Raw genomic sequence first — 26953 nt, 5'->3', positions numbered from 1 at the left:
CCTTGGGGATTTGGGATCCAAGCCGGGGGTTGGGATCCACTCTGGGATTTGGGATCAACCCCAAAGTTCCTGGGATTTTGATCAACCCTGGGATTTGGGATCCCCCCCCCAAGAATTTCCCCAGATTTTGGGGTTTTTTTCAACAGGAAATTTCCTGGAATTTTGGGGCTTTTCCAACTGGAATTTCCCAGATTTCTCCACTTTTCCAACTGGGATTTCTCCCAAATTTTGCGGTTTTTCCAACTGGGAATTTCCCAAATTTTGGGGCGTTTCCAGCTGGGATTTCTCTGGAATTTTGGGGCTTTTCCTACTGGGATTTTCCTCAGATTTTGGGGGTTTTCCATCCAGGATTTCTCCAAGATTTCTGAGCTTTTCCAACCGAGGATTTCCTGAATTTTGGGACATTTCCAATTGGGAATTTCCTGGAATTTTTAGGGCTTTTCCAACTGGGATTTCTCCCAAATTTTGGGGTTTTTCCATCCAGGATTTCTCCAAGATTTTGGGGCTTTTCCAACCAGGAATGTCCCAGATTTCTCCACTTTTCCAGCCAGGAATTTTTTCTGCATTTTGGGGGTTTTCCAACTGAGAATTTCACAAATTTTGGAACTTTTCCAACTGGGATTTTTCCCCAGATTTTGGGGCTTTTTCAACTGAGAATTTCCCAAATTTGGGGGTTTTTCCATCCCGGATTTCTCCAAGATTTTGATGCTTTTCCAACCAAGAATTTCCCAGATTTTGGGACATTTCCAACTGGGAATTTCCTGGAATTTTTGGGGCTTTTCCAACCGGGATTTCTCCAGAATTTTGGGGTTTTTCCAACCAGGAATCTCCCAGATTTTGATGCTTTTCCAGCTGGGATTTTTCCTGCATTTTGTGGCTTTTCCAACTGGGAATATCCCAAATTTTGGGGCTTTTCCAATTGGGATTTTTCTCACATTTTGGGGTTTCCCAACCAGGAATTTCCCAGATTTTGGGGTTTTTCCATCCAGGATTTCTCCAAGATTTCTCCGTTTTTCCAGCCAGGAATTTCCCAGATTTCTCCGCTTTTCCAACCGGGAATTTCCCAGATTTTGCTGTATTCCCTAACTGAGAATTTCCCAGATTTTGGAGTTTTCCCATCCAGGATTTCCCCAAGATTTCTCCTCTTTCCCACCCATGAATTTCCCAGATTTTGGGCTATTCCCCAACAGAGAATTTCCCAGATTTCGGGCTATTCCCCAACAGAGAATTTCCCGAGTTTTGGGGTATTTCTCACCCCCCGGAATTTCGGGAATTCCCCGGATTCCCGTTATTTTTTCCCTCCTCAGCTGCTGGCGGAGCTGGACGCGCGGTGCCGGGCGCGGCTCCGCTCCCTGGGCGCGGCCGTTCCCGAGGGGTTCGCGGTGTCCCGGCCCTTCCGGGAGCTCCTGGAGCGCGGCCGCCTCGAGCCCCGGATGCTGCGGGCGGCGGCGCGGCTGCGGGAGCACGGTGCGGGCTGAGCCCCGGGAATGATGGGGGGATCCCGGGGGGAATGCCGGGAATGCCGGGAATGCTGGGGATCCTGGGGAATGCTGGGAAATGACGGGGATGGGATGGGGTGGGTCTGGAATGTTTGGGATCCTGGGGATGGGGTGGGTCCGGAACGTTGGGGATGTTGGGAATGGGATGTTGGGAACGGTGGGTCTGAAACCTTGGAGAGGTCTGGAATGTTGGGAATGGGATGGTGGGGATGGTGGGGATGGAATGTTGGGAATGTTGGGAATGGTGGGAATGGAATGTTGGGGATGGAATGTTGGGAATGGGATGGTGGGGATGGTGGGGATGGAATGTTGGGAATGCGGGGTCTGAAACCTTGGAGAGGTTTGGTCTGGAACCTTGGGAATGTTTGGTCCAGAGTGGTGGGAATGGTGGGAATGGAATGGTGGGAATGTGGGATGGTGGGAATGGAATGGTGGGAATGTGGGATGGTGGGAATGGTGGAAATGTTGGGAATGGTGGCTCTGGAACATTGGGAATGGTGGGAATGGGATGGTGGGGATGGTGGGAATGTTTGGTTTGGAATGTTGGGAATGGTGGGGATGGAATGTTGGGAATGGTGGGGATGGAATGTTGGGAATGGTGGGTTCGGAATGCTGGGGACGTTGAGTTTGGAATGTTGGGAATGTTGGGTTTGGAATGCTGGGAATGGTGGGTCCTGAATGTTGGGAATGTTTGGTTTGGAATGTTGGGGATGGTGGGGATGGAATGTTGGGGATGGTGGGGATGGTGGGAATGGAATGTTGGGAATGGTGGGTCTGAAACCTTGGAGATGTTTGGTCTGGAATGTTGGGAATGTTGGGAATGCTGGGAGTGGAATGTTGGGTTTGGAATGTTGGGAGTGGTGGGACTGGAATGTTGGGAATGGTGGGAATGGAATGTTGGGAATGGTAGGCCCAGAACGTTGGGGATGGTGGGTCTGAAACCATGGAGAGGTTTGGTCTGGAACCTTGGGAATGTTGGGAACATTGGGTTTGGAATGTTGGGAATGGTGGGTCCTGAACGTTGGGAATGGTGGGAATGGAATGCTGTGAATGTTTGGTTTGGAATGTTGGGAATGGGATGGTCGGAATGTTGGGAATGTTTGGTTTGGAATGTTGGGGATGTTGGGTTTGGAATGTTGGGAATGGTGGGGATGGTGGGTCTGAAACCTTGGAGATGTTTGGTCTGGAATGTTGGGAATGTTGGGAATGGTGGGAATGGAATGTTGGGTTTGGAATGTTGGGAGTGGTGGGACTGGAATGTTGGGAACGTTTGGTTTGGAATGTTGGGGATGGTGAGACTGAAACCTTAGAGATGTTTGGTCTGGAATGCTGGGAATGTTGGGTCCTGAACGTTGGGAATGGTGGGGATGGTGGGAATGGAATGTTGGGAATGTTGGGTCTGGAACGTTGGCGAGGTTTGGTCTGGGAACCTTGGGAATGTTGGGAATGTTGGGTTTGGAATGCTGGGAATGTTTGGTTTGGAGTGTTGGGAATGTTTGGTTTGGAATGTTGGGAGTGTTGGGGATGGAATGTTGGAGATGCTTGGTCTGGAACCTTGGGAATGGTTGGTCCTGAATGTTGGGAACGGTGGGAATGGAATGGTGGGAATGGTGGGGATGTTTGGTCTGGAACCCTTGGAATGTTGGGAATGTTGGGTTGGGAATGGTGGGGATGGTGGGTTTGGAATGTTGGGAATGGAATATGGTGGGTCTGGAATGTTGGGAACGTTGGGTCTGAAACCTTGGAGAGGTTTGGTGTGGGAACCTTGGGAATGTTGGGAATGGTGGGTTCGGAATGCTGGGGATGGTGGGGATGGAATGTGGTGGGTCTGGAATGTTGGGAATGGTGGGGATGGAATGTTGGGAATGGTGGGTCTGAAACCTTGGGAATGTTGGGAACATTGGGTTTGGAATGTTGGGAATGTTGGGTTTGGAATGTTTGGGATGGTGGGGATGGAATGTTGGGAATGGTGGGTCTGAGACCTTGGGGATGTTTTGTCTGGGAACCTTGGGAATGTTGGGAACGTTGGGTTGGGAATGTTGGGAATGTTGGGAATGTTGGGCATGCTGGCAATGCTGGGAATGCCGCGTTTGTAACGTTGGCAATGGCGGCCGCTGAGGGCGGCCACCCGGACCAGGCAATTCCGGCAATTCCGGCAATTCTGGGAATGCTGGGGCCGGCGGCGTCTCCGTCGGTGCCGATTCCCGCCGCGTTCATTCGTTCTCTCCCCTGTCCAGGAGTGCAGCCGTGCGTCCTGGCCGACGCCTGGCTGGACGACAGCGCCCGGCGCCGCCTCTGGGGGGCGCTGCAGGAGCGGCTGCGGCGCCGCTTCCGGCCCGTGCTGGAATCCTGCCGGATCGGCGCCGCCAAACCCCAGCCCGAGGCCTTCGCCTGCGCCCTGCGCGCCCTGGGGGCGCCGCCGCACGAGGTGACGGCACCGGCCAGGCCGGGCCGGGGGGAAACACAGAAATATCCCGGGAATGGAGGGGTGGGAATGGCCCGGAGCGCGGCAGGGGGGGTACCGGGGCGGGAAACCGCGGGAGATGGCACCAAAATCCCGGAAAAATTGGGGTTTTCTGTCATCCAAATCCTTGGGTGGTACCGGGGTTGGGAAGCCTTGGGAGGTGCCAGCACAATCCCGGAAAAATTGGGGTTTTCTGTCATCCAAATCCTTGGGTGGTGTCGGGGTTGGGAAGCCCTGGGAGATGCCACCAAAATCCTGGAAAATTGGGGTTTTCCGTCATCCAAATCCTTGGATGTTGAGGGTTGGGATGCTCCAGGAGATGCCATCAAAATCCCAAAAATTTGGGGTTTTCCGTCCTCCAAATCCTTTAATGTTCTTGGGGATGGGAAGCCTTGGGAGATGCCACCACAATCCCAGAAAAAATCTGGGAATGGGGGGTTGGGAATCTCCCAGATCTTGGATGTTGTCAGGGTTGGGAAGCCTCAGGAGATGCCACCAAAATCCCGGAAAATTTGGGGTTTTCCATCATCCAAATCCTTGGATGTTGTCAGGGTTGGGAAGCTCCAGGAGATGTCACCACAATCCCAAAAAAAAATCTGGGAATGAGGATTGTCCATCCCTCAAATCCTTGGATGAATCCTTGGATGTTGTCGGGGTTGGGAAGCCTCGGGAGGTGCCACCAAAATCCTGGAAATTTGGGGTTTTCCATCATCCAAATCCTTGGATGTTGTCAGGGTTGGGATGCTCCAGGAGATGCCATCAAAATCCCAAAAATTTGGGATTTTCCGTCATCCAAATCCTTGGATGTTCTTGGGGTTGAGAAACCTCGGGAGATGCCACCAAAATCCTGGAAAAATTGGGGTTTTCCATCATCCAAATCCTTGGATGTTGAGGGTTGGGAAACCTCGGGAGATGCCACCAAAATCCCAAAAATTTGGGGTTTTCTGTCATCCAAATCCTTGGATGTTGTTAAGGTTGGGAAGCTCCAGGAGATGCCACCACAATCCTGGAAAAAATCTGGGAATGAGGATTGTCCATCCCTCAAATCCTTGGATGAATCCTTGGGTGTTGTCAGGGTTGGGAAGCCTTGGGAGATGCCACCACAATCCCAAAAATCTAAAGAATTTGGAATTTTCCATCCCCCAAATCCTTGGGTGTTCCCGGGAATGTGAAGCCCCGGGAGATGGCACCACAATCCCAAAAATCAAAAAAGTTTGGAATTTTCCAATCCCATGAATCCTTGGATGAATCCTTGGGTATTCCTGGGAATGTGAAGCCTTGGGAGATGCCACCACAATCCCAAAAAAACCCAGAAAATTTGGAATTTTCCATCCCCCAAATCCTTGGACATTCCCGGGAATGTGAAGCCTCGGGAGATGCCGCCACATCCCAAAAATCAAAAAAACTTGGAATTTTCCAATCCCATGAATCCGTGGTTGAATTCTTGGACATTCCTGGGAATGTGAAGCCCTGGGAGATGCCACCACAATCCCAAAAAACCCAGAAAATTTGGAATTTTCCAATCCCAGAAATCCTTGGATGAATCCTTGGATGTTCCTGGGAATGTGAAGCCCTGGGAGATGCCACCACAATCCCAAAAAAACCCAGAAAATTTGGAATTGTCCATCCCCCAAATCTTTGGGTTTTCCCAGGGATTTGAGGCCTTGGGAGATTCCGTCACAATCCCAAAAACCCAGGAAATTTGGAATTTTCCAGTCCCACAAATCCGTGCTTGAATCCTTGGATATTCCCGGGAATGTGAAGCCCCGGGAGATGCCACCACAATCCCGAAAATTCCAGGGAATGAGGGATTGGCCATCCCCCAAATCTTGGGATTTTCTGAGGATTGGGAAACCCCGGGAGATGCCACCACAATCCTGGAAAATTGGGGTTTTCCATCATCCAAATCCTTGGGTGTTGTCAGGGATGGGAAGCTCCAGGAGATTCCACCAAAATCCCCCCAAAAAAATCTGGGAATGAGGATTGTCCATCCCTCAAATCCTTGGATGAATCCTTGGATGTTCTCAGGGTTGGGAAGCCTCGGGAGGTGCCACCAAAATCCTGGAAATTTGGGGTTTTCCATCATCCAAATCCTTGGATGTTGTCAGGGTTGGGATGCTCCAGGAGATGCCATCAAAATCCCAAAAATTTGGGATTTTCCGTCATCCAAATCTTTGGGTGGTACCGGGGTTGGGGAAGCTCCAGGAGATGCCACCACAATCCTGGAAAATTGGGGTTTTCTGTCATCCAAATCCTTGGGTGTTCTTGGGGTTGAGAAACCTCGGGAGATGGCACCAAAATCCCAAAAATTTGGGGTTTTCCATCATCCAAATCCTTGGATGTTGAGGGTTGGGAAGCTCCGGGAGATGCCATCAAAATCCCAAAAATTTGGGGTTTTCCGTCATCCAAATCCTTGGATGTTCTTGGGGTTGGGAAGCCTTGGGAGATGCCACCAAAATCCCAAAAATTTGGGGTTTTTCATCATCCAAATCTTTGGGTGGTACCGGGGTTGGGAAGCCTTGGGAGATGCCACCACAATCCTGGAAAATTGGGATTTTCTGTCATCCAAATCCTTGGGTGGTACCGGGGTTGGGAAGCTCCAGGAGATGCCACCACAATCCCAAAAATTGGGGTTTTCCATCATCCAAATCCTTGGGTGTTCTCAGGGTTGGGAAACCTCGGGAGATGCCACCAAAATCCCAAAAATTTGGGGTTTTCCATCATCCAAATCCTTGGATGTTGTTAAGGTTGGGAAGCTCCAGGAGATGCCACCACAATCCTGGAAAAAATCTGGGAATGAGGATTGTCCATCCCTCAAATCCTTGGATGAATCCTTGGATGTTGTCGGGGTTGGGAAACCTCGGGAGATGCCACCAAAATCCCAAAAATTTGGGGTTCTCCGTCATCCAAATCCTTGGGTGGTACCGGGGTTGGGAAGCTCCGGGAGATGCCACCACAATCCCAAAAAAACCCAGAAAATTTGGAATTGTCCATCCCCCAAATCCTTGGGTGTTCCCGGGCATTTGAAGCCTTGGGAGATGCCACCACCATCCCAAAAACCCAGAAAATTTGGAATTGTCCATCCCCCAAATCTTTGGGTCTTCCCAGGAATGTGAAGCCCCGGGAGATGCCACCACAATCCCAAAAATCAAAAAAAATTGGAATTTTCCAATCCCGCAAATCCGTGGTTGAATCCTTGGATGTTCCTGGGAATGTGAAGCCCTGGGAGATGCCACCAGACTCCCAAAAAACCCAGAAAATTTGGAATTGTCCATCCCCCAAATCCTTGGGTCTTCCCAGGAATTTGAGGCCTCAGGAGATGCCACCACAATCCCAAAAGAACAGAAAATTTGGAATTTTCCAATCCCACAAATCCTTGGTTGAATCCTTGGATATTCCTGTGAATGTGAAGACCCGGGAGATGCCACCACAATCCCAAAAATTCAGGGTTTTCCGTCATCCAAATCCTTGGATGTTGAGGGTTGGGAAACCTCGGGAGATGCCACCAAAATCCCAAAAATTGGGGTTTTCCATCATCCAAATCCTTGGATGTTCTCAGGGTTGGGGAAGCTCCAGGAGATGCCACCACAATCCCAAAAATTTGGGGTTTTCCATCATCCAAATCCTTGGGTGGTACCGGGGTTGGGAAGCTCCAGGAGATGCCACCACAATCCTGGAAAATTGGGGTTTTCTGTCATCCAAATCCTTGGGTGGTACCGGGGTTGGGAAGCTCCAGGAGATGCCACCACAGTCCCAAAAATTTGGGATTTTCCATCATCCAAATCCTTGGGTGGTACCGGGGGCGGGAAGCCCCGGGAGATGCCATCACAATCCCAAAAATTTGGGGTTTTCCGTCATCCAAATCCTTGGGTGTTGAGGGTTGGGAAACCTCGGGAGATGCCACCAAAATCCTGGAAAAATTGGGGTTTTCCATCATCCAAATCCTTGGATGTTCTCAGGGTTGGGAAACCTCAGGAGATGCCACCAAAATCATGGAAAAATTGGGGTTTTCTGTCATCCAAATCCTTGGGTGGTACCAGGGTTGGGAAGCCTCGGGAGATGCCACCACAATCCCAAAAAACCCAGAAAATTTGGAATTGTCCATCCCCCAAATCCTTGGCTATTCCCGGGAATGTGAAGCCCCCGGGAGATGCCACCACCACCATCCCGAAATTCCCGTTTTTTTGTTGTTTTTTTGGTGTTTTTTCTCGGTGTTGTTTCCCAGGTGGTGTTTGTGGAGGCGCGGGAGGCGGCCGTGGTGGCGGCGCGGGCGCTGGGCGCGGCCGCCGTGCTGGGCCGGGACACGGAGGCGGCGCTGAGGGAGCTCCAGGAGCTCACCGGGATCCAGGCACGGGAAAATCCCGGAATTCCCATCCCGGGGCCCTGCTGGGATCCCATGGGGCTGGGGAATTCCCTGGGGTCCCATGGGGGCAGAGGGGCCTGGGGTGGGGGCGCTGAGGGGGCTGGGCTGGGAGGAGACCCTGATCCCAAAAATCCCAAAAAATCCCCAAATCCCAAAAATCCCCAAGTCCCTGATCCCAAAAATCCCCAAATCCCGAAAAATCCCAACTCCCCAAATCCCCAAAAAATCCCAAATCCCAGATCCCAAAAAATCCCCAAATCCCTGATTCCAAATCCCCAAATCCCAAAAATCCCCAGATCCCAAAAATCCCCAAATCCCTGATTCCAAATCCCCAAATCCCAAAAATCCCCGAATCCCAGATCCCAAAAAATCCCAAGTCCTGAATCCCCAAAATGTCCATAGTCCCAGATCCCAAAAATCCCCAAATCCCAAAAATCCCCAAATCCTTAAAATCCCCAAATCCCTGATCCCAAATCCCAAATCCCTGATGCCGAATCCCAAATCCCCAAAAAATCCCAACTCCCCAGATCCCCAAAAAATCCCAAAGTCCAAATCCCCAAAAAATCCCAAATCCAAAATGCCAGATCCCAAAAATCCCCAAATCCCCAAATCCCATATCCCAATAATCCCCAAATCCCAAAAATCCCCAAATCCCCCAAATCCCCAAATCCCCAAAATCCCCAAATCCCCGATCCCAAATCCCACAAATCCCCGAATCCCAGATCCCGAATCCCAAAAAATCCCAAGTCCTGAATCCCCAAAATATCCAAAATCCCAGATCCCAAAAATCCCCAAATCCCCGATCCCAAAATCTGTCATCCCATATCCCTGATCCCAAATCCCGAATCCCCAAAAATCCCCAAAAATCCCCAAAAATCCCCAAAAATCCCCAAATCCCTGATCCCAAATCCCAAATTTCCTCAAACCCTCAATCTCAAATCCCAAAAATCCCCAAATCCCTGATCCCAAATCCTTGATCCCAAATCCCAAAAAAATTCCAACTCCCCAGATCCCCAAAAAATCCCAAACTCCGAATCCCCAAAAAATCCCCAAATCCCTGATCCCAAATCCCCCAAATCCCCAAACCCCCAATCTCAAATCCCAAAAATCCCCAAATCCCTGATCCCCAAAATCCCCAAATCTCCAAATCCCCCAAATCCCCAAAATCCCCAATCTGAAATCCTAAAAATCCTCAAATCCCCAAAATCCCCAAATCCGTGATCCAAAATCCCAGATCCCAGATCCCAAAACCGAGATCCCAAACCCTGAATCCCAAATCTTAAACCTCAAATTCCCAAATCCCTGATTCTAAATCCCAACCCCAGATCCCCGATCCCAAACCCCAAAATCCCCAAATCCCCAAAATCCCCAAATCCCTGATCCTGAATCCCAAATCCCAAAAAAATCCCAACTCCCCAGATCCCCAAAAAATCCCAAACTCCAAATCCCAAAAAAATCCCAACTCCCCAGATCCCCAAAAAATCCCAAACTCCAAATCCCCAAAAAATCCCCAAATCCCTGATTCCAAATCCCTGATCCCAAATCCCAAAATCCCCAAATCCCTGATCCCAAACCCCAAATCCTTGATCCAAGACCTCTAATCCCAAATCCCATACCCCCAATTCCTGATCCCAAACACCAAAAGTCCCAAACCCCAAACCCCCGATCCCAAATCCCCAAATTCCCCAAACCCCCGATCCCAAATCCCCAAATCCCCAAGTCCCTGATCCCAAAAATCCCCAAATGCCCCAAATCGCCCAAATCCCTGATCCCAAATCCCAAAAATCCCCAAATCCCCAAATCCCAAAATCCCCAAATTCCCCAAATCCCTGATCCCAAATCCCAAAAATCCTCAAGTCCCTGATCCCAAAAATCCCCAAATCCCCAAATGCCCCAAATGCCACAAATGCCACAAATCCCAAAAATCCCCAAATCCCCAAAATCCTCAAATCCCAAAAATCCCCAAACCCCCGATCCCAAATCCCAAAAAGCCCCAAATCCTTGATCCCAAATCCTGGATCCCAAATACCTGATACCAAATCCCAAAAATCCCAAAAATTCCCAAATCCCAAAAATTCCCAAATCTCAAAAATTCCCAAATCCCAAGAACCCCCAAATCCCAGATCCCAAATCCTCAAACCCCTGATCCCAAACCCCCGATCCCAAATCCCCAAATCCCTGATCCCAAATCCCCAAAAATGCCCAAATCCCTGATCCCAAATCCCCAAAAATCCCAAAAATCCCCAAAATTCCCAAATGTCAAAATTTCCCAAATCCCAAGAACCCCCAACCCCCGATCCCAAATCCCCGAACCCCCAATCCCTGATCCCCGATCCCAATTCCCCAAATCCGCGATCCCAAATCCCCAATCCCTGATCCCAAATTCCCAAATCCCTGATCCGTGATCCCAAATCCCAAAAATCCCCAAATCCCCAAACCCCAAATCCCAAATCCCTGGTCCCAAATCCCCAATCCCAAATCCCCAAATCCCCAAATCCCTGATCTGAAATCCCAAAATCCCCAAATCCCTGGTCCCAAATCCCACATCCCAAATACCCGATCCCAAATCCCAAAAATTCCCAAATCCCAAAAATTCCCAAATCCCAAAAATTCCCAAATCCCAAGAACCCCCAAATCCCTGATCCCAAATCCCAAATCCCCAAATCCCCAAAAGTCCCCAAATCCCTGATCCCAACTCCCAAAAATCCCCAAATCCCAAAAGTCCCAAAATCCCCGATCCCAAATTCCTCATCCCAAACCCCCGATCCCAAATCCCCAAATCCCCAAGTCCCTGATCCCAAAAATCCCCAAATGCCCCAAATCCCTGATCCCAAATCCCAAATATCCCCAAATCCCAAAATCCCCAAAATCCCCAAACCCCTGATCCCAAATCCCAAAAATCCCCAAATCCCTGATCCCAAATCCCAAAAATCCCCAAATCCCTGATCCCAAAAATCCCCAAATCCCCAAAATCCTCAAATCCCCAAATCCCTGATCCCCAAAATCCCCAAACTCCTGATCCCAAATCCCAAAAATCCCCAAATCCCCGATCCCAAATCCCCGATCCCAAATCCCCAGTCCCTGATCCCAAAAATCCTCAAATCCCAGATCCCAAAAATCCCCAAATCCCCAAATCCCAAAATTCCCCAAACCCCTGATCCCAAATCCCAAAAATCCCCAAATCCCCAAACCCCCAATCCCAAAATCGCTGATCCCAGATCCCAAAAATCCCCAAATCCCCGATCCCAAATTCCTCATCCCAAGTCCAATCCCAAATCCCTGATCCCAACTCCCAAATCCCCAATCCCTGATCCCAAACCCCCGATCCCAAATCCCCAAATCCCGAAATCACTGATCCCAAATCCCCAAATCCCCGATCCGAAATCCCAAAAATCCCCAAATCCCCAAAATCCCCAAAATCCTCAAATCCCCCAAATTCCTGATCCGCAAAATCCCCAAACTCCTGATCCCAAATCCCCAATCCCCGATCCCAAACCCCCAATCCCAAATCCCCAAATCCCCAATCCCAAATTCCCCAAACCCCCGATCCCAAATCCCAAAAATCCTCAAGTCCCTGATCCCAAAAATCCCCAAATCTCCAAATGCCCCAAAAATCCCCAAATCGCACAGGATCCTAAATATCCCCAAATCCCTGGTCCCAAATCCCCAATCCCAAATCCCTGATCTGAAATCCCAAAATCCCCAAATCCCTGATCCCAAATCCCAAAAATCCCCAAATCCCAAAAGTCCCAAAATCCCCGATCCCAAAATCCTCATCCCAAATCCCCGATCCCAAATCCCCAAATCCCCAAGTCCCTGATCCCCAAAATCCCCAAAATCCCCAAATCCCCCAAATCCCCCAAATCCCTGATCCCAAATCCCAAATATCCCCAAATCCCCAAATTCCCCAAACCCCTGATCCCGAATCCCAAAAATCCTCAAGTCCCTGATCCCAAAAATCCCCAAATCCCCAAATGCCCCAAATGCCCCAAATGCCCCAAATCCCAAAAATCCCCAAATCCCCAAAATCCTCAAATCCCAAAAATCCCCAAACTCCTGATCCCAAATCCCAAAAATCCCCAAATCCCCAATCCCCGATCCCAAATCCCCAAATCTCCAAAATCCCCGAACCCCCGATCCCAAATCCCAAATCCCTGATCCGTGATCCCAAATCCCAAAAATCCCCAAATCCCCAAATCCCCAAATCCCTGTTCCCAAATCCCCAAAATTCCCAAATCCCTGATCCCAAAAATCCCCAAATCTCCAAATGCCCCAAATGCCCCAAATGCCAAAAATCCCCAAATCCCCAAAATCCTCAAATCCCCCAAATCCCTGATCCCCAAAATCCCCAAACTCCTGATCCCAAATCCCAAAAATCCCCAAATCCCCAATCCCCAATTCCAAAAATCCCCAAATCCCGAAATCCCAAATCCTGAAATCTCTGATCCCAAATCCCCAAATTCCCGATCCCAAATCCCAAAAATCCCCAAATCCCCAAATCCCAAAAATCCCCAAATCCCCAATCCCAAAATTCCCCAAACCCCCGATCCCAAAATGCCCCAAATCCCAAAATTCCCCAATGGTCCCGGCAGCTGCTGGGCCTGGAGGATCTGGAGCCGGTGACTCCGGACGAGGTCGGGCACGGAATGGTCCAGATCCGGGTACGGAACACGGGGGGAACACGGGGGGAACATGGGAACACGGGGGGAACACGGGAACGTGGGAACACGGGAACATGGGGGGAACACGGGAACAGGGGAACAGGGGAACATGGGAGGAACACGGGAACACGGGAACACGGGAACATGGGAACACGGGAACACGGGAACACGGGAACATGGGGGGAACACGGGAACATGGGAACACGGGAACACGGGAACATGGGAACACGGGAACATGGGAACACGGGAACATGGCAACACAGGAACAACACAGGAACAGGGGAACATGGGAACATGGGAACATGGGGGAACATGGGAACACGGGAACACGGGAACAGGGGAACACGGGAACAAACACGGGAACATGGGAACACGGGAACACGGGAACATGGGAACATGGGAACACGGGAACACGGGAACAAACACGGGAACAGCGGGAACATGGGAACAGGGGAACAGGGGAACATAGGAACAACACGGGAACACGGGAACACGGGAACACGGGAACATGGGAACACGGGAACATGGGAACAGGGGAACACGGGAACATGGGAACACGGGAACATGGGAACACGGGAACATGGGGGGAACATGGGAACATGGGGGGAACATGGGGGGAACATGGGAACACGGGAACATGGGAACAGGGGAACACGGGAACATGGGAACATGGGAACAAACATGGGAACATGGGAACATGGGAACATGGGAACATGGGAACATGGGAACGCGGGAACATGGGAACATGGGGGGAACATGGGAACATGGGAACACGGGAACACGGGAACATGGGAGCATGACAGGAACATGGGAACACGGGAACACGGGAACATGGGGGGAACACGGGAACATGGGGGGAACACGGGAACATGGGGGGAACATGGGAACAAGGGAACATGGGAACAGGGGAACATGGGAGGAACACGGGAACACAGGAACACAAGAACACGGGAACACGGGAACACGGGCTGGGATCCGTCGGGATTTGGGATCTTCTGGGATCCATGGGGATTGGGGATTCCAGGCTGGATTTCCATGGTTTCCATTCCCATTCCCATGGTTTCCATTCCCGTGGTTTATTATTCCCATTCCCGTGGTTCCCATTCCCGTGGTTTCCATTCCCACTCCTGTGGTTTCCATGTTTGGTTTTCCTCCCAGCCCGGGGTGCGGCTGCACTTTGTGGAGCTGGGCGTGGGCCCCGCCCTCTGCCTGTGCCACGGCTTCCCCGAGTCCTGGCTCTCCTGGCGCTACCAGGTCAGGGCCCAGAGCCCATCCCAAAGCGATCCCGGGATCCCCAGGATCGGCCGGGGTGTGCTGGGATTCCAGGGATCGGCTGGGATGTGCCGGGAATGCCGGGGATTGGGTGGGATCCCAGGGATCAGACGGGATGTGCAGGGATCCTGGGGATCGGCTGGGGTGTGCCAGGAATGCTGGGGATCTGGGGGGATCCCAGGGATCGGCTGGGATGTGCGGGGATCCCGGGGATCAGGCGGGACGTGCACGGGGATCCTGGGTATTGGGCCGGGTGTGGGGCATCCTGGGGATTGGGCAGGATCCCGGGGATCAGGTGGGGTGTGCGGGGATCCTGGGGATCGGCTGGGGTGTGCCAGGAATGCCGGGGATCGGGCAGGATCTGGGGGGATCCCAGGGGATTGGCTGGGGTGTGGGGGATCCTGGGATCAGGCGGGGATCCCGGGGATCTGGGGGGATCCCGGGGATCAGATGGGTGGGTGGGATGTGCAGGGATCGGGCGGGGATCCCAGGGATTGGGTGGGATCTGCGGGGATTGGGTGGGGTGTATGGGGATCCCGGGGACCGGGCGGGGTGTGGGGGATCCTGGGGATTGGCTGGGATGTGTGGGGAATGCCGGGGATCTGTGGGGATCCCGAGGATCGGGCGGGGTGTGCGGGTATCCCAGGAATTGGCTGGGATGTGCCGGGAATGCTGGGGATTGGGCGGGGTGTGGGGGATCCCTGGGATCGGGTGGGATGTGCAGGGATCAGGCGGGATGTGCGGGGATCCCGGGGATTGGCTGGGATGTGCCGGGAATGCCGGGGATCGGGCAGGGTGTGTGGGGATCCCGGGGATAGGGCGGGGTGTGCGGGATCCCAGGATCGGCCAGGATGGGCTGGGGATGCTGGGGATCAGGTGGGATCTGCAGGGATCCCGGGGATCGGGCAGGATCTGGGAGGATCATGGGGATCGGGCAGGGTGTGTGGGGCCAGGAATGCCGGGGATCTGTGGGGATCCCAGGGATCAGGCGGGATGTGCTGGGAATGCCGGGGATCGGGCGGGGTGTGTGGGGATCAGGTGGGATCTGGGGGATCCCAGGGATCGGGCGCTCCCCCCTCCAAGGCTGTGGGGATCCCCGCGATTGGGCGGGGTGTGCGGGGATCCCGGGGATCCTGGGGGTCGGGCGGGATGTGCGGGGATCGGGCGGGATCTGGGGGGGATCCCAGGATTGGGCGCTCCCCCCTCCAAGGCTGTGGGGATCCCGGGGATCTGTGGGGATCGGGTGGGATCTGTGGGGATCCGTGGGGGATCCCGGGGCGCTGCCCCCTCTCAGACGCTGTGGGTTCCCCCCTCCCCCTGCCCAGCTGGTGCCCCTGGCCCGGGCCGGGTTCCGCGTGCTCGCCCTGGACATGAAAGGGTACGGGGACAGCAGCGCCCCCAGCGGTGAGAGACGGAACTGCGGGGGGGGGAAACTGCAGCTGATAAACCATGGGGCGGGGGGGGGGGGGGAACTGCTGATAAACCACAGCGGGGGGGGGGAACTGATAACCAATGGCGGGAACTGATAACCAATGGCGGGGATTGATAACCAACGGCGGGAAACTACTGATAACCAACGGCGGGGATTGATAACAAACAGTGGGAAGGGAACTGATAACCAACGGCGGGAAACTGATAACCAATGGTGGGGATTGATAACCAACGGCGGGGAGGGAACTGATAACCAACGGCAGGGATTGATAACCAATGGTGGGGATTGATAACCAACGGCGGGAACCTACTGATAACCAATGGCGGGGATTGATAACAAACAGTGGGAACGGAACTGATAACCAACAGCGGGGATTGATAACCAATGGTGGGGATTGATAACCAACGGCGGGAAACTGATAACAATGGCGGGAAGGGAACTGATAACAATGGGAATTGAATTGATAACCAACGGCAGGAAGGGAGCTGATAACAATGGCAGGAATTGATAACCAACGGCGGGAATTGATAACCAACAGGGATCGATAACAGTGGCAGGAAGGGAACTGATAACAATGGGAATTGATAACGGCGGGAATTGATAATGAACAGCGGGAAACTGATAACATTGGGAATTGAATTGATAACAAATGGTGGGAATTGATAACAATGGGAATTGATAACAGTGGGAAGGGAATTGATAACAATGGGAATTGATAACGGCAGGAATTGATAACGGCAGGAATTGAATTGATAACGAATGGCGGAAATTGATAACAATGGGAATTGATAACAATGGGAAGGGAATTGATAACGAACAGCAGGGAAACTGATAACGAACGGCAGGAAGGGAATTGATAACAATGGGAATTGATAACAGTGGGAATTGATAACGGCGGGATTTGAATTGATAACAATGGGAATTGATAACAATGGGAATTAATAACAACGGGAGTTGAATTGATAACGGTGGGAATTGATAGGGATGGGAATTGAATTGATAACGGCGGGAATTGATAACAATGGGAGCTAATAACAATGGGAATTGATAACGGGAATTAAAACCAATGGGAATTGAATTGATAACGGCCGGGAAAAAATTGGGAAAAAATCCTGGAAAAAAATTGGGGGGGGAGGTAAAAAATGGGGAAAAGAATCCTGGAAAAAATTTCCTGGAAAAGAACCTGTGGGAATTTTCTCTCGGCAGAGATCTCGGAATATTCCCAGGAGCAGATCTGCAAGGTGAGCGGGGGGGGGGGTTGGGGGAATGGGGAATTTTGGGGAATTTTGGGGAATTTTGGGGAATTTTGGGGAATTTGGGGATTCCTGGGCTGGGAGGGGCCAATCCTGAGGGGATCCCAATGGTCCCAATGAGATCCCAATGAGATCCCAATGAACCCCAATGATCCCAGTGATCCCAATCTGATCCCAGTGATCCCAATGGGGTCTGATCCCAATTCCACTGATCCCAATCCTGATGGGATCTGACCCTGACCCTGCTGATCCCAATCTGATCCCACTCGGATCCTGATCCCGATCCCACTGATCCCAATCCCAATGTGATCCTAATGGGATCTGATCCCAATGATCCCAATCCCAATGTGATCCCAATCCAAATGATCCCACTCTGATCCTGATCCCGATCCCACTGATCCCAATCCTGATGGGATCTGATCCCAATGATCCCAGTCCCAATGTGATCCCAATCCAAATGATCCCACTCTGATCCTGATCCCAATCCCACTGATCCCAATCCTGATGGGATCTGACCCTGACCCTGCTGATCCCAATCTGATCCCACTCTGATCCCGATCCCGCTGATCCCAATCCCGATGTGATCCCAATCTGATCCCATTGGCCCCATTGATCCCAATCTGATCCTGATCCCGATCCCACTGATCCCAATCCCAATGGGATCTGATCCCAATGATCCCAGTCCCGATGTGATCCCAATCCAAATGATCCCAATCTGATCCCATTGGCCCCATTGATCCCATTCTGATCCTGATCCCGATCCCGCTGATCCCAATCCTAATGGGATCTGATCCAAATGATCCCAGTCCCAATGGGGCCTGATCCCGATCCCAATGATCCCAATGATCCTGATGTGATCCCATTGACCCACTGATCCCAATCCCGATGTGATCCCAATCCCAGTGACCCCAATCTGACCCCACTGATCCTGATCCCAACGGGGCCTGATCCCGATCCCACTGATCCCAATCCCATTGACCCCACTGATCCCAATCCCGATCTGATCCCAATCCCAGTGACCCCAATCTGACCCCATTGATCCCGATCCCAACGGGGCCTGATCCCAATCCCAATGATCCCAATCCCATTGACCCCAGTGATCCCGATCCCGATGTGATCCCAATCCTATTGATCCCAATCTGACCCCATTGATCCCAATCCCAATGGGGCCTGATCCCGATCCCAATGATCCTGATCCTAATGGGATCTGATCCCGATGATCCCAATCCCGATCTGATCCCATTGACCCCATTGATCCCAATCTGACCCCAATGATCCCAATCCCAATGGGGCCTGATCCCGATCCCGCTGATCCCGTTCCCATTGATCCCGTTGATCCCATTGATCCCAATCTGACCCCAATGATCCCAATCCCAACGGGGCCCAATCCCATTGACCCCGCTGATCCCGGTCCCATCCTTTTCCCAGGATTTCATCACTTTCCTGGATAAACTGGTGAGGATTTGGGATTTCTGGGATTTGGGATTTTTGGGGTTTGGGATCTGGGATTTTGGGGATTTTTGGGGATTTTTGGGGATTTTTGGGGATTTTTGGGATTTGGAATTGGGATTTGGGGTTTTGGGGTTTGGGATTTGGGGGGTTTGGGATTTTCAGGATTTTTTGGGATTTGGGTTTTTTGGGATTTGGGATTTTTGGGATTTGGGATCTGAGTTTTGGGATTTGGGGATTTTTCGGATCTGTGACTTTGGGGATTTTGGGGATTTGGAATTGGGAGTTGGGGTTTTGGGCTTTAGGATTTGATGTTTGGGATTTGGGGGGCTTGGGATTTTTGGGATTTGGGATTTTTATGATTTTTGGGACTTTTGGGATTTTTGGGATTTGGATTTGGGATTTTTGGGATTTGGGTTCTTCGAGATTTGGGATTTGGTGTTTCAGATTTGGGATCTGCGACTTTGGGGATTTCAGGGGTTTTGGGGATTTTTGGGGTTTGTTTGGGATTTGGAATTGGGATTTGGGATTTTGGGCTTTAGGATCTGGCGTTTGGGATTTGGAACTTTTGGGATTTGGGTTTTTTTGGGATTTGGGATTGGGGATCTGGGGGTTGGAATTTGGCATCTGGGTTTTGGGGATTTTTGGGATTTGGAATTGGGGTTTTGGGGGTTAGGATCTGGCATTTGGCCTTTGGGTGGTTTGGGATTTCTGGGATTTGGGATCTGCGATTTTTGGGGATTTGGGATTTTCGGGATTCTGGTTTTTCCGGGATTTGGGATTTTTGGTGTCTGCGCCTTCGGGGGTTTCGGGTGATTTTTTGGGGGGATTTTTTGGGGATTTGTCTCCTCCCCGCAGGGAATCCCGCAGGTGATCCTGATTGGCCACGACTGGGGCGGGGCCATGGCCTGGAACCTGGCTCTGTTCTACCCCGAGCGCATCCGGTGAGGCCGGGAACTCGAAAACCCCCAAAAGAAACCCCAAAAAAATCCCCAAAAAAACAAAAAAAAATCCCAAAAAAAAAACCCCAAAAGAAATCCCCCCCCAAAAAAAAAAAAAACCCCAAAAGGAATCCCAAAAAAATCCCCCCCCCAAAAAAAAAAACCCAAAAGAAATCCCAAAAAAATAAAAAAAACCCAAAAGAAATCCCAAAAAAACCCCAAAAAATAAAAAAAAACCCCAAAAGAAATCCCAAAAAAATCCCCCAAAAAACCAAAAAAAAACCCCCCCAAAAAAAAACCCCAAAAGAAATCCCAAAAAAATCCCCAAAAAAATCAAAAAACCCCCCCCAAAAAAACCCCAAAAGAAATCCCAAAAAAATCAAAAAAACCCCAAAAGAAATCCCAAAAAAAAAAAAAACCCAAAAGAAATCCCAAAAAAATCAAAAAAACCCCAAAAGAAATCCCCAAAAAAATCCCCAAAAAAACCCAAAAAAATCCCCCCCAAAAAAACCCCCAAAAGAAATCCCAAAAAAATCCCCAAAAAATAAAAAAACCTAAAAGAAATCCCATAAAAATCCCCCAAAAAATAAAAAAAACCCTAAAGAAATCCCCCAAAAAATCCCCCAAAAAATCCAAAAAAAACCCCCAAAAAATCCCCAAAAAACCCCCAAAGAAATCCCCAAAAAATCCCCCAAAAATAAAAAAAAACCCCAAAAGAAATCCCAAAAAAAACCCAAAAACCCCAAAGAAATCCCCAAAAAGCCCCCAAAAGAAATCCCAAAAAAATCCCCCAAAAATAAAAAAAAAAAACCAAAAGAAATCCCAAAAAAATCCCCAAAAAACCCCAAAGAAATCCCAAAAAAAATCAAACAAACCCCAAAAGAAATCCCAAAAAAACCCCCGGGAATCCCCGGAATTCCGGACTCCCGGCTGTCCCGTTCCCGGTGTTTCCTGCAGGGCCGTGGCCGTTCGGAACACCCCGTTCCGGCCGCCCGAGCCCGGCTCCGACGCCCTGGAGAGGCTGAGCCGCATCCCCGAGTTCGAGTACCAGCTCTACTTCCAGGAGCCCGTGAGACACCAGCCCTGAACCCCAAACAATCCCAAATCCTGAACCCCGAAAAATCCCCAAATTCCTGATCCCAAATCTGAGATCCCAAATCCTGAACCCCAAAAAAATCCCAAATCCTGAACCCCGAAAAATCCCCAAATCCTGAACCCCAAAAATCCCAAATCCTGAACCCCAAAAAATCCCAAATTCCTGATCCTAAACCCCAAACCCCAAATCCTGAACCCCCCAAAAAATCCCAAATTCCTGAACCCCAAACAATCCCCAAATTCCAGATCCTAAACCCCAAATCCCAAATCCTGAACCCCAAAAAAACCCAAATCCTGAACCCCAAAAATCCCAAATCCTGAACCCCGAAAAATCCCAAATCCTGAACCCCGAAAAATCCCAAATCCTGAACCCCAGAAAATCCCCAAATCCTGAATCCCAAAAAATCCCAAATTCCTGATCCTAAACCCCAAACCCCAAATCCTGAACCCCCAAAAAAATCCCAAATTCCTGAACCCCAAAAAATCCCCAAATCCGTCATCCTGAACCCCAAATCCCAAATCCTGAACCCCCAAAAAAATCCCAAATCCCTCATCCTAAACCCCAAATCCTGAACCCCAAAAAAATCCCCAAATCCCAAACCCCAAATCCTGAACCCCGAAAAATCCCCAATCCTGAACCCCAAAAATCCCAAATCCTGAACCCCGAAAAATCCCAAATCCTGAACCCCAGAAAAATCCCAAATCCGTCATCCTGAACCCCAAATCCTGAACCCCGAAAAATCCCAAATCCGTCATCCCAAACCCCAAATCCTGAACCCCGAAACAATCCCTCATCCTGAACCCCAAATCCTGAACCCCAAAAAATCCCAAATCCCTGATCCTAAACCCCAAATCCCCAAATCCCAAAAAAATCCCAAATCCCTGATTCCAAATCCGAGATCCCAAATCCTAAATCCCAAAAAAACGCAAATTCCTGATCCTAAACCCCAAATCCCAAATCCTGAACCCCTAAAAATCCCAAATCCCTGATCCTAAACCCCAAACCCCAAATCCCAAAAAATCCCAAATTCCTGATCCTGAACCCCAAATCCTGAACCCCAAAAAATCCCCAAATCCCTGATCCTAAACCCCAAAACCCAAACTCTGAATCCCATAAAATCCCCAAATTTCTGATCCTAAACCCCAAATCCTGAACCCCGAAAAAATCCCAAATTCCTGATCCCGAACCCCAAATCCTGAATCCCAAAAAATCCCCAAATTCCTGATCCCGAACCCCAAATCCTGAACCCCAAAAAAACCCAAATTCCTGATCCTAAACCCCAAATCCTGAACCCCAAAAAATCCCCAAATCCCTCATCCTGAACCCCAAATCCTAAATCCTGAGTTCCAGAAAATCCCAAATCCCGGATCCCAAATCCCAAATCCTAAACCCAAAAAATCCCCAAATTCCTGATCCTAAACCCCAAATTCTGAATCCCAAAAAATCCCAAATCCCTGATCCCAAACCCCAAAGCCTAAATCTCAAAAAATCCCCAATCCCTGATCCTAAACCCCAAACCCCAAACCCTGAATCCCATAAAATCCCCAAATTCCTGATCCCGAACCCCAAATCCTAAATCCCCAAAAATCCCCAAATCCCTGATCCCAAACCCCAAATCCTGAACCCCAAAAAATCCCCAAATTCCTGATCCCAAATTCCCGATCCCAAATCCCAGATCCTGAATGCAAAACCCCGAATCCTGAATCCCAAAAAATCCCCAAATCCCTGATCCTAAACCCCAAATCCTGAATCCCAAAAAATCCCAAATTCCTGCTCCTAAACCCCAAATCCCAGATCCCGATTCCCAGATCCCAAATCCTAAATCCCAAAAAATCCCAAATCCCTGACCCTAAACCCCAAACCTCAAATCCCCGATCCCAAATCCAAAACCCCAAATCCTGAATCCCAAAAAATCCCCAAATCCCAGATCCCAAATTCTAAATTCCAAAAAATCCCAAATCCCTGATCCAAAACCCCAAATCCTGAACTCCAAAAAATCCCAAATCCTAAATCCCAAAAAATCCCAAATCCCTCATCCCGAACCCCAAATCCTGAATCCTAAAAATGCCAAATTCCTGATGCCAAACCCCAGATCCTGAATCCTAAATCCCAATGAATCCCCAATCCCTGATCCTAAACCCCAAACCTCAAACCCTGAATCCTAAAAAAACCCAAATCCCTGATCCTAAACCCCAAATCCTGAATCCCAATAAATCCCCAAATCACAGATCCCGAATCCCAGATCTCAAATCCTAAATCCCCAAAAATCCCAAATCCCTCATCCTAAACCCCAAACCCCAAATCCTGAATCCCAAAAAATCCCAAATTCCTGATCCTAAACCGCAAATCCTGAATCCCAGAAAATCCCTAATCTCTGATCCCAAATCCCAAATCCTAAACCCCCAAAAAATCCCCAAATTCCTGATGCCAAACCCCAAATCCTGAATTCCAAAAAATCCCAAATCCCTGATTCTAAACCCCAAACCCCAAAGCCTGAATCCCCAAAAATCCCCAAATTCCTGATCCCAAATCCAAAACCCCAAATCCTGACTCCCAAAAAATCCCAAATCCCTCATCCTAAACCCCAAATCCTGAATCCTGAATCCCAAAAAATCCCAAATTCCTGATCCTAAACGCCAAATCCTGAATCCCAGAAAATCCCAAATCCCAGATCCCAAATCCCAAATCCTAAACCCCAAAAAATCCCCAAATCCCAGATCCCAAACCCCAAATCCTAAACCCCAAAAAATCCCAAATCCCTGATCCTAAACCCCAAATCCTGAACCCCAAAAAATCCCAAATTCCTGATTCTAAACCCCAAACCCCAAATCCTGAATCCCAAAAAATCCCCAAATTCCTGATCCCAAATCCAAAACCCCAAATCCTGACTCCCAAAAAATCCCAAATCCCTGATCCTAAACCTCAAATCCTAAATCCTGAATCCCAAAAAAATCCCAAATCCCAGATCCCAAATCCTGAATCCCAAAAAATCCCCAAATCCCTGATCCCAACCCCCAAATCCTAAACCCCAAAAATCCCCAAATTCCTGGTCCCAAATCCCAGATCCCAAACCCCAAATCCCAAAAAATCCTCAATCCCAAAAATCCCCAAACTCCTGCTCCTAAACCCCAAATCCTGAATCCCAAAAAATCCCCAAATTCCTGATCCCAAATCCAAAACCCCAAATCCTGAATCCCAAAAAATCCCAAATCCCAGATCCTAATCCCCAAATTCCGGATCCTAAACCCCAAATCCCAAATCCTGAATTCCAGAAAATCCCAAATCCCTGATCCCAAATCCCAAATCCCAAAAAATCCCAAATTTCTCATCCTAAACCCCAAACCCCGAATCCTAAAAAAATCCCCAAATCCCAGATGCCAAATCCAAAACCCCAAATCCTGAATCCCCAAAAATCCCCAAATCCTTGATCCCAAATCCCAGATCCCAAATCCAAAAACCAAAAAAATCCCAGATTCCTGATCCTAAACCCCAAACCCCAAATCCTGAAGCCTCAAAAAATCCCAAATCCCTGATCCCGAACCCCAAATCCTGAACCCCAAAAAATCCCCAAATTCCTGATCCTGAACCCCAGATCCCAAATCCCAAGAAATCCCAAATTCATGATCCTGAACCCCAAATCCTGAACCCCAAAAATCCCTAAATTCCTGATCCTAAACCCCAAATCCTAAATCCCCCAAAATCCCTAAATCCTGAACCCCAAAAATCCCAAATTCCTGATCCTAAAATCCAAATCCTAAATCCCAAAAAAATCCCCAAATTCCGGATCCCAGATCCCAAATCCTGAACCCCAAAAAGTCCCCAAATTCCTGATCCCAAATCCTAAACCCCAAATCCTGAATCCCAAAAAATCCCCAAATCCTAAATCCCAAAAAATCCCAAATCCCTGATCCTAAACCCCAAATCCCCAAATCCCAGAAAATCCCAAATCCCAGATCCCAAATCCTGAATCCCAAAAAATCCCAAATCCCAGATCCTAATCCCCAAATTCCGGATCCTAAACCGCAAACCCTGAATCCTAAATCTCCCAAAAATCCCAAATCCCTGATCCTAAACCCCAAATCCCAAATCCTGAATTCCAGAAAATCCCAAATCCCTGATCCCAAATCCTAAATCCCAAACAATCCCAAATTTCTCATCCTAAACCCCAAACCCCGAATCCTAAAAAAATCCCCAAATCCCAGATCCCAAATCCAAAACCCCAAATCCTGAATCCCAAAAAATCCCAAATCCCAGATCCTAATCCCCAAATTCCGGATCCTAAACCCCAAACCCTGAATCCTAAATCTCCCAAAAATCCCAAATCCCTGATCCTAAACCCCAAAAAATCCCAAATTTCTCATCCTAAACCCCAAACCCCGAATCCTAAAAAATCCCCAAATCCCAGATCCCTGATCCTAAACCCCAAACCCCAAATCGTGAATCCCAAAAAATCCCCAAATTCCTGATGCCAGATCCCAAATCCCTCATCCCCAAAAATCCCCAAATTCCAGATCCAAAACCCCAAACCCCAAATCCCGAATCCCTGATCCTAAACCCCAAACCCCAAACTCTGAATCCCAAAAAAATCCCAAATCCCCAAATCCCAGATCCCACATCCCAGATCCCAAATCCCAGATCCCAGATCCCAGATCCCGATCCCGGCCCCGATCTCAGGTCTGTTATTTTTGGGGTCGATCCCGGTGTTTTTGGGGTTTTTCCCGGGGTTCCAGGGCGTGGCGGAGGCGGAGCTGGAGAAGGACATCGGGAGGACCCTCAAGATCCTGATCCGATCCTCCCGGCCCGAGGTGATCCCGGGATCCGGGATTGGGGATTGGGGACCGGGGATTTGGGATCGGGATTGAGGACCGGGAATGGGATCGGGATCGGGGATGGGATCGGGAATAGGATCGGGATCGGGATCTGGGATTTGGGACCGGGATTGGGGTTGGGATCGGGATCAGGATCGGGATTGGGGATCAGGATTGAGGATCAGGATTGGGTTGAGGGACAGGATCAGGATGGGATGGGATCGGGATTGGGATTTGGGATTGGGATTGAGGATCAGGATTGGGATGGGATTGGGATGGGGATTTGGGATTGGGAATGGGAATAGGATCGGGATTGGGATCGGGATTCGGGATTCAGGATTTGGGATCGGGATCGAGATTGGGGATGGGATTGGGAATGGGATTGGAGATCAGGATTGGGTTGAAGGCCAGGATCAAGATTGGGATCGGGGATGGGATTGGGATTGAGGTCGGGAATGGGATTGGGGTTGGGGTTGGGATGGGGTTGGATTGGGATGGGATCGAGATCGGGGTTGGGATCAAGGTTGGGATTTGGGTTGGGATTGGGATTGAGGTCGGGATTGGGATTTCCATTGGGATTGGGATCGGCAATGGGGTTGGGGTTGGGGATGGGATTGGGATGGGATTGGGTTGAGGGACAGGATCAAGATTGGGATGGGATTGGGATTGGGATCGGGAATGGGATTTCCATTCGGATTGGGATGGGATGGGATTGGGAATGGGGATGGGATCGGGGTCGGGATTGGGATTTCCATTCGGATTGGGATGGGATTGGAGTTGGGATCAGGTTGGGATTGGGATCAGGATGAGGATTGGGGATGGGATCGGGAATGGAATTTGGATCGGGATTGGGGATCGGGATTGGGTTGAGGGACAGGATCAGGATCAGGATGGGATTGGGACGGAGGTCGGGAATGGGATTTCCATTGGGATTGGGATGGGATCGGGATTGGGGTTGGGATTAGGATGGGATTGGGATCAGGTTGGGGATCAGGATGAGGATTGGGATCGAGAACGGGATTGGGATTGGGATCAGGGTTGGGATTGGGATTTCCATTTGGATTGGGGATGGGATCAGGAATGGGATTGGAGATCAGGATTGGGTTGCAGGCCAGGATCAGGATTGGGATGGGATTGGGGTTGGGATTGGGATGGGATTGGGATCAGGATGAGGATTGGGATCGAGAACAGGAATGGGATTGGGATCAGGGTTGGGATTGGGATTGAAGTTGGGAATGGGTTGAGGGATCGGGACTGGGGTTGGGATTGTGGTTGGGATTGCGGATCGGGATTGGGATCGGGTTGAGGGACAGGATCAAGATTGGGATGGGATTGGGGTTGGGATCAGGTTGGCATTGGGATCAGGTTGGGGATCAGGATGAGGATTGGGATTGGGGATGGGATCATGAATGGAATTTGGATCGGGATCTGGGATTTGGGATCGGGATTGGGATTGGGATCGGGAAAGAGATTGGGATGGGATTGGGTTGAGGGATTGGGATTTGGGATTGGGGATTGGGATTGGGATCGAGTTGAGGGACAGGATCAGGATTGGGATGGGATTGGGGTCGGGAATGGGATTTCCATTTGGGTTGGGATTGGGATAGGGTTGGATTGGGAAGGGATTGGGGTTGGGATTGGGATGGGATTGGGATCAGGATGAGGATTGGGATCGAGAACAGGAATGGGATTGGGATCAGGGTTGGGATTGGGAT

The 26953-nt window shown here is 50.0% G+C and overlaps 1 protein-coding gene across 2 annotated transcripts in view; it reads left to right on the top strand.

The window, feature by feature from the left end:
• The window catches only part of EPHX2 (epoxide hydrolase 2), a 52630-nt gene that overhangs the window by 7692 nt on the left and 17985 nt on the right, over positions 1 to 26953 (top strand). For both annotated transcript variants that reach the window (XR_011676848.1, XM_071417138.1), the window contains exons 3-13: positions 1308 to 1467; positions 3737 to 3927; positions 8189 to 8311; positions 12919 to 12987; positions 14146 to 14241; positions 15585 to 15663; positions 16898 to 16932; positions 18373 to 18399; positions 19252 to 19337; positions 20292 to 20403; positions 25161 to 25235. Coding sequence is in view for 1 of the 2 variants with exons in the window: in XM_071417138.1 (XP_071273239.1) it covers positions 1308 to 1467; positions 3737 to 3927; positions 8189 to 8311; positions 12919 to 12987; positions 14146 to 14241; positions 15585 to 15663; positions 16898 to 16932; positions 18373 to 18399; positions 19252 to 19337; positions 20292 to 20403; positions 25161 to 25235 (1053 nt within the window). In the remaining variant the exon portion in view is untranslated. The remainder of the gene's footprint in view (positions 1 to 1307; positions 1468 to 3736; positions 3928 to 8188; positions 8312 to 12918; positions 12988 to 14145; positions 14242 to 15584; positions 15664 to 16897; positions 16933 to 18372; positions 18400 to 19251; positions 19338 to 20291; positions 20404 to 25160; positions 25236 to 26953) is intronic.

The sequence above is a fragment of the Agelaius tricolor genome, unplaced genomic scaffold (genome assembly GCF_023055355.1).
Source record: "Agelaius tricolor isolate 1412-34295 unplaced genomic scaffold, bAgeTri1.0.p SCAF_68, whole genome shotgun sequence".
Classification (NCBI taxonomy): domain Eukaryota; kingdom Metazoa; phylum Chordata; class Aves; order Passeriformes; family Icteridae; genus Agelaius; species Agelaius tricolor.
Note: the sequence above shows the minus strand (reverse complement) of the source record. Positions and strands in the feature narration are given on the sequence as shown.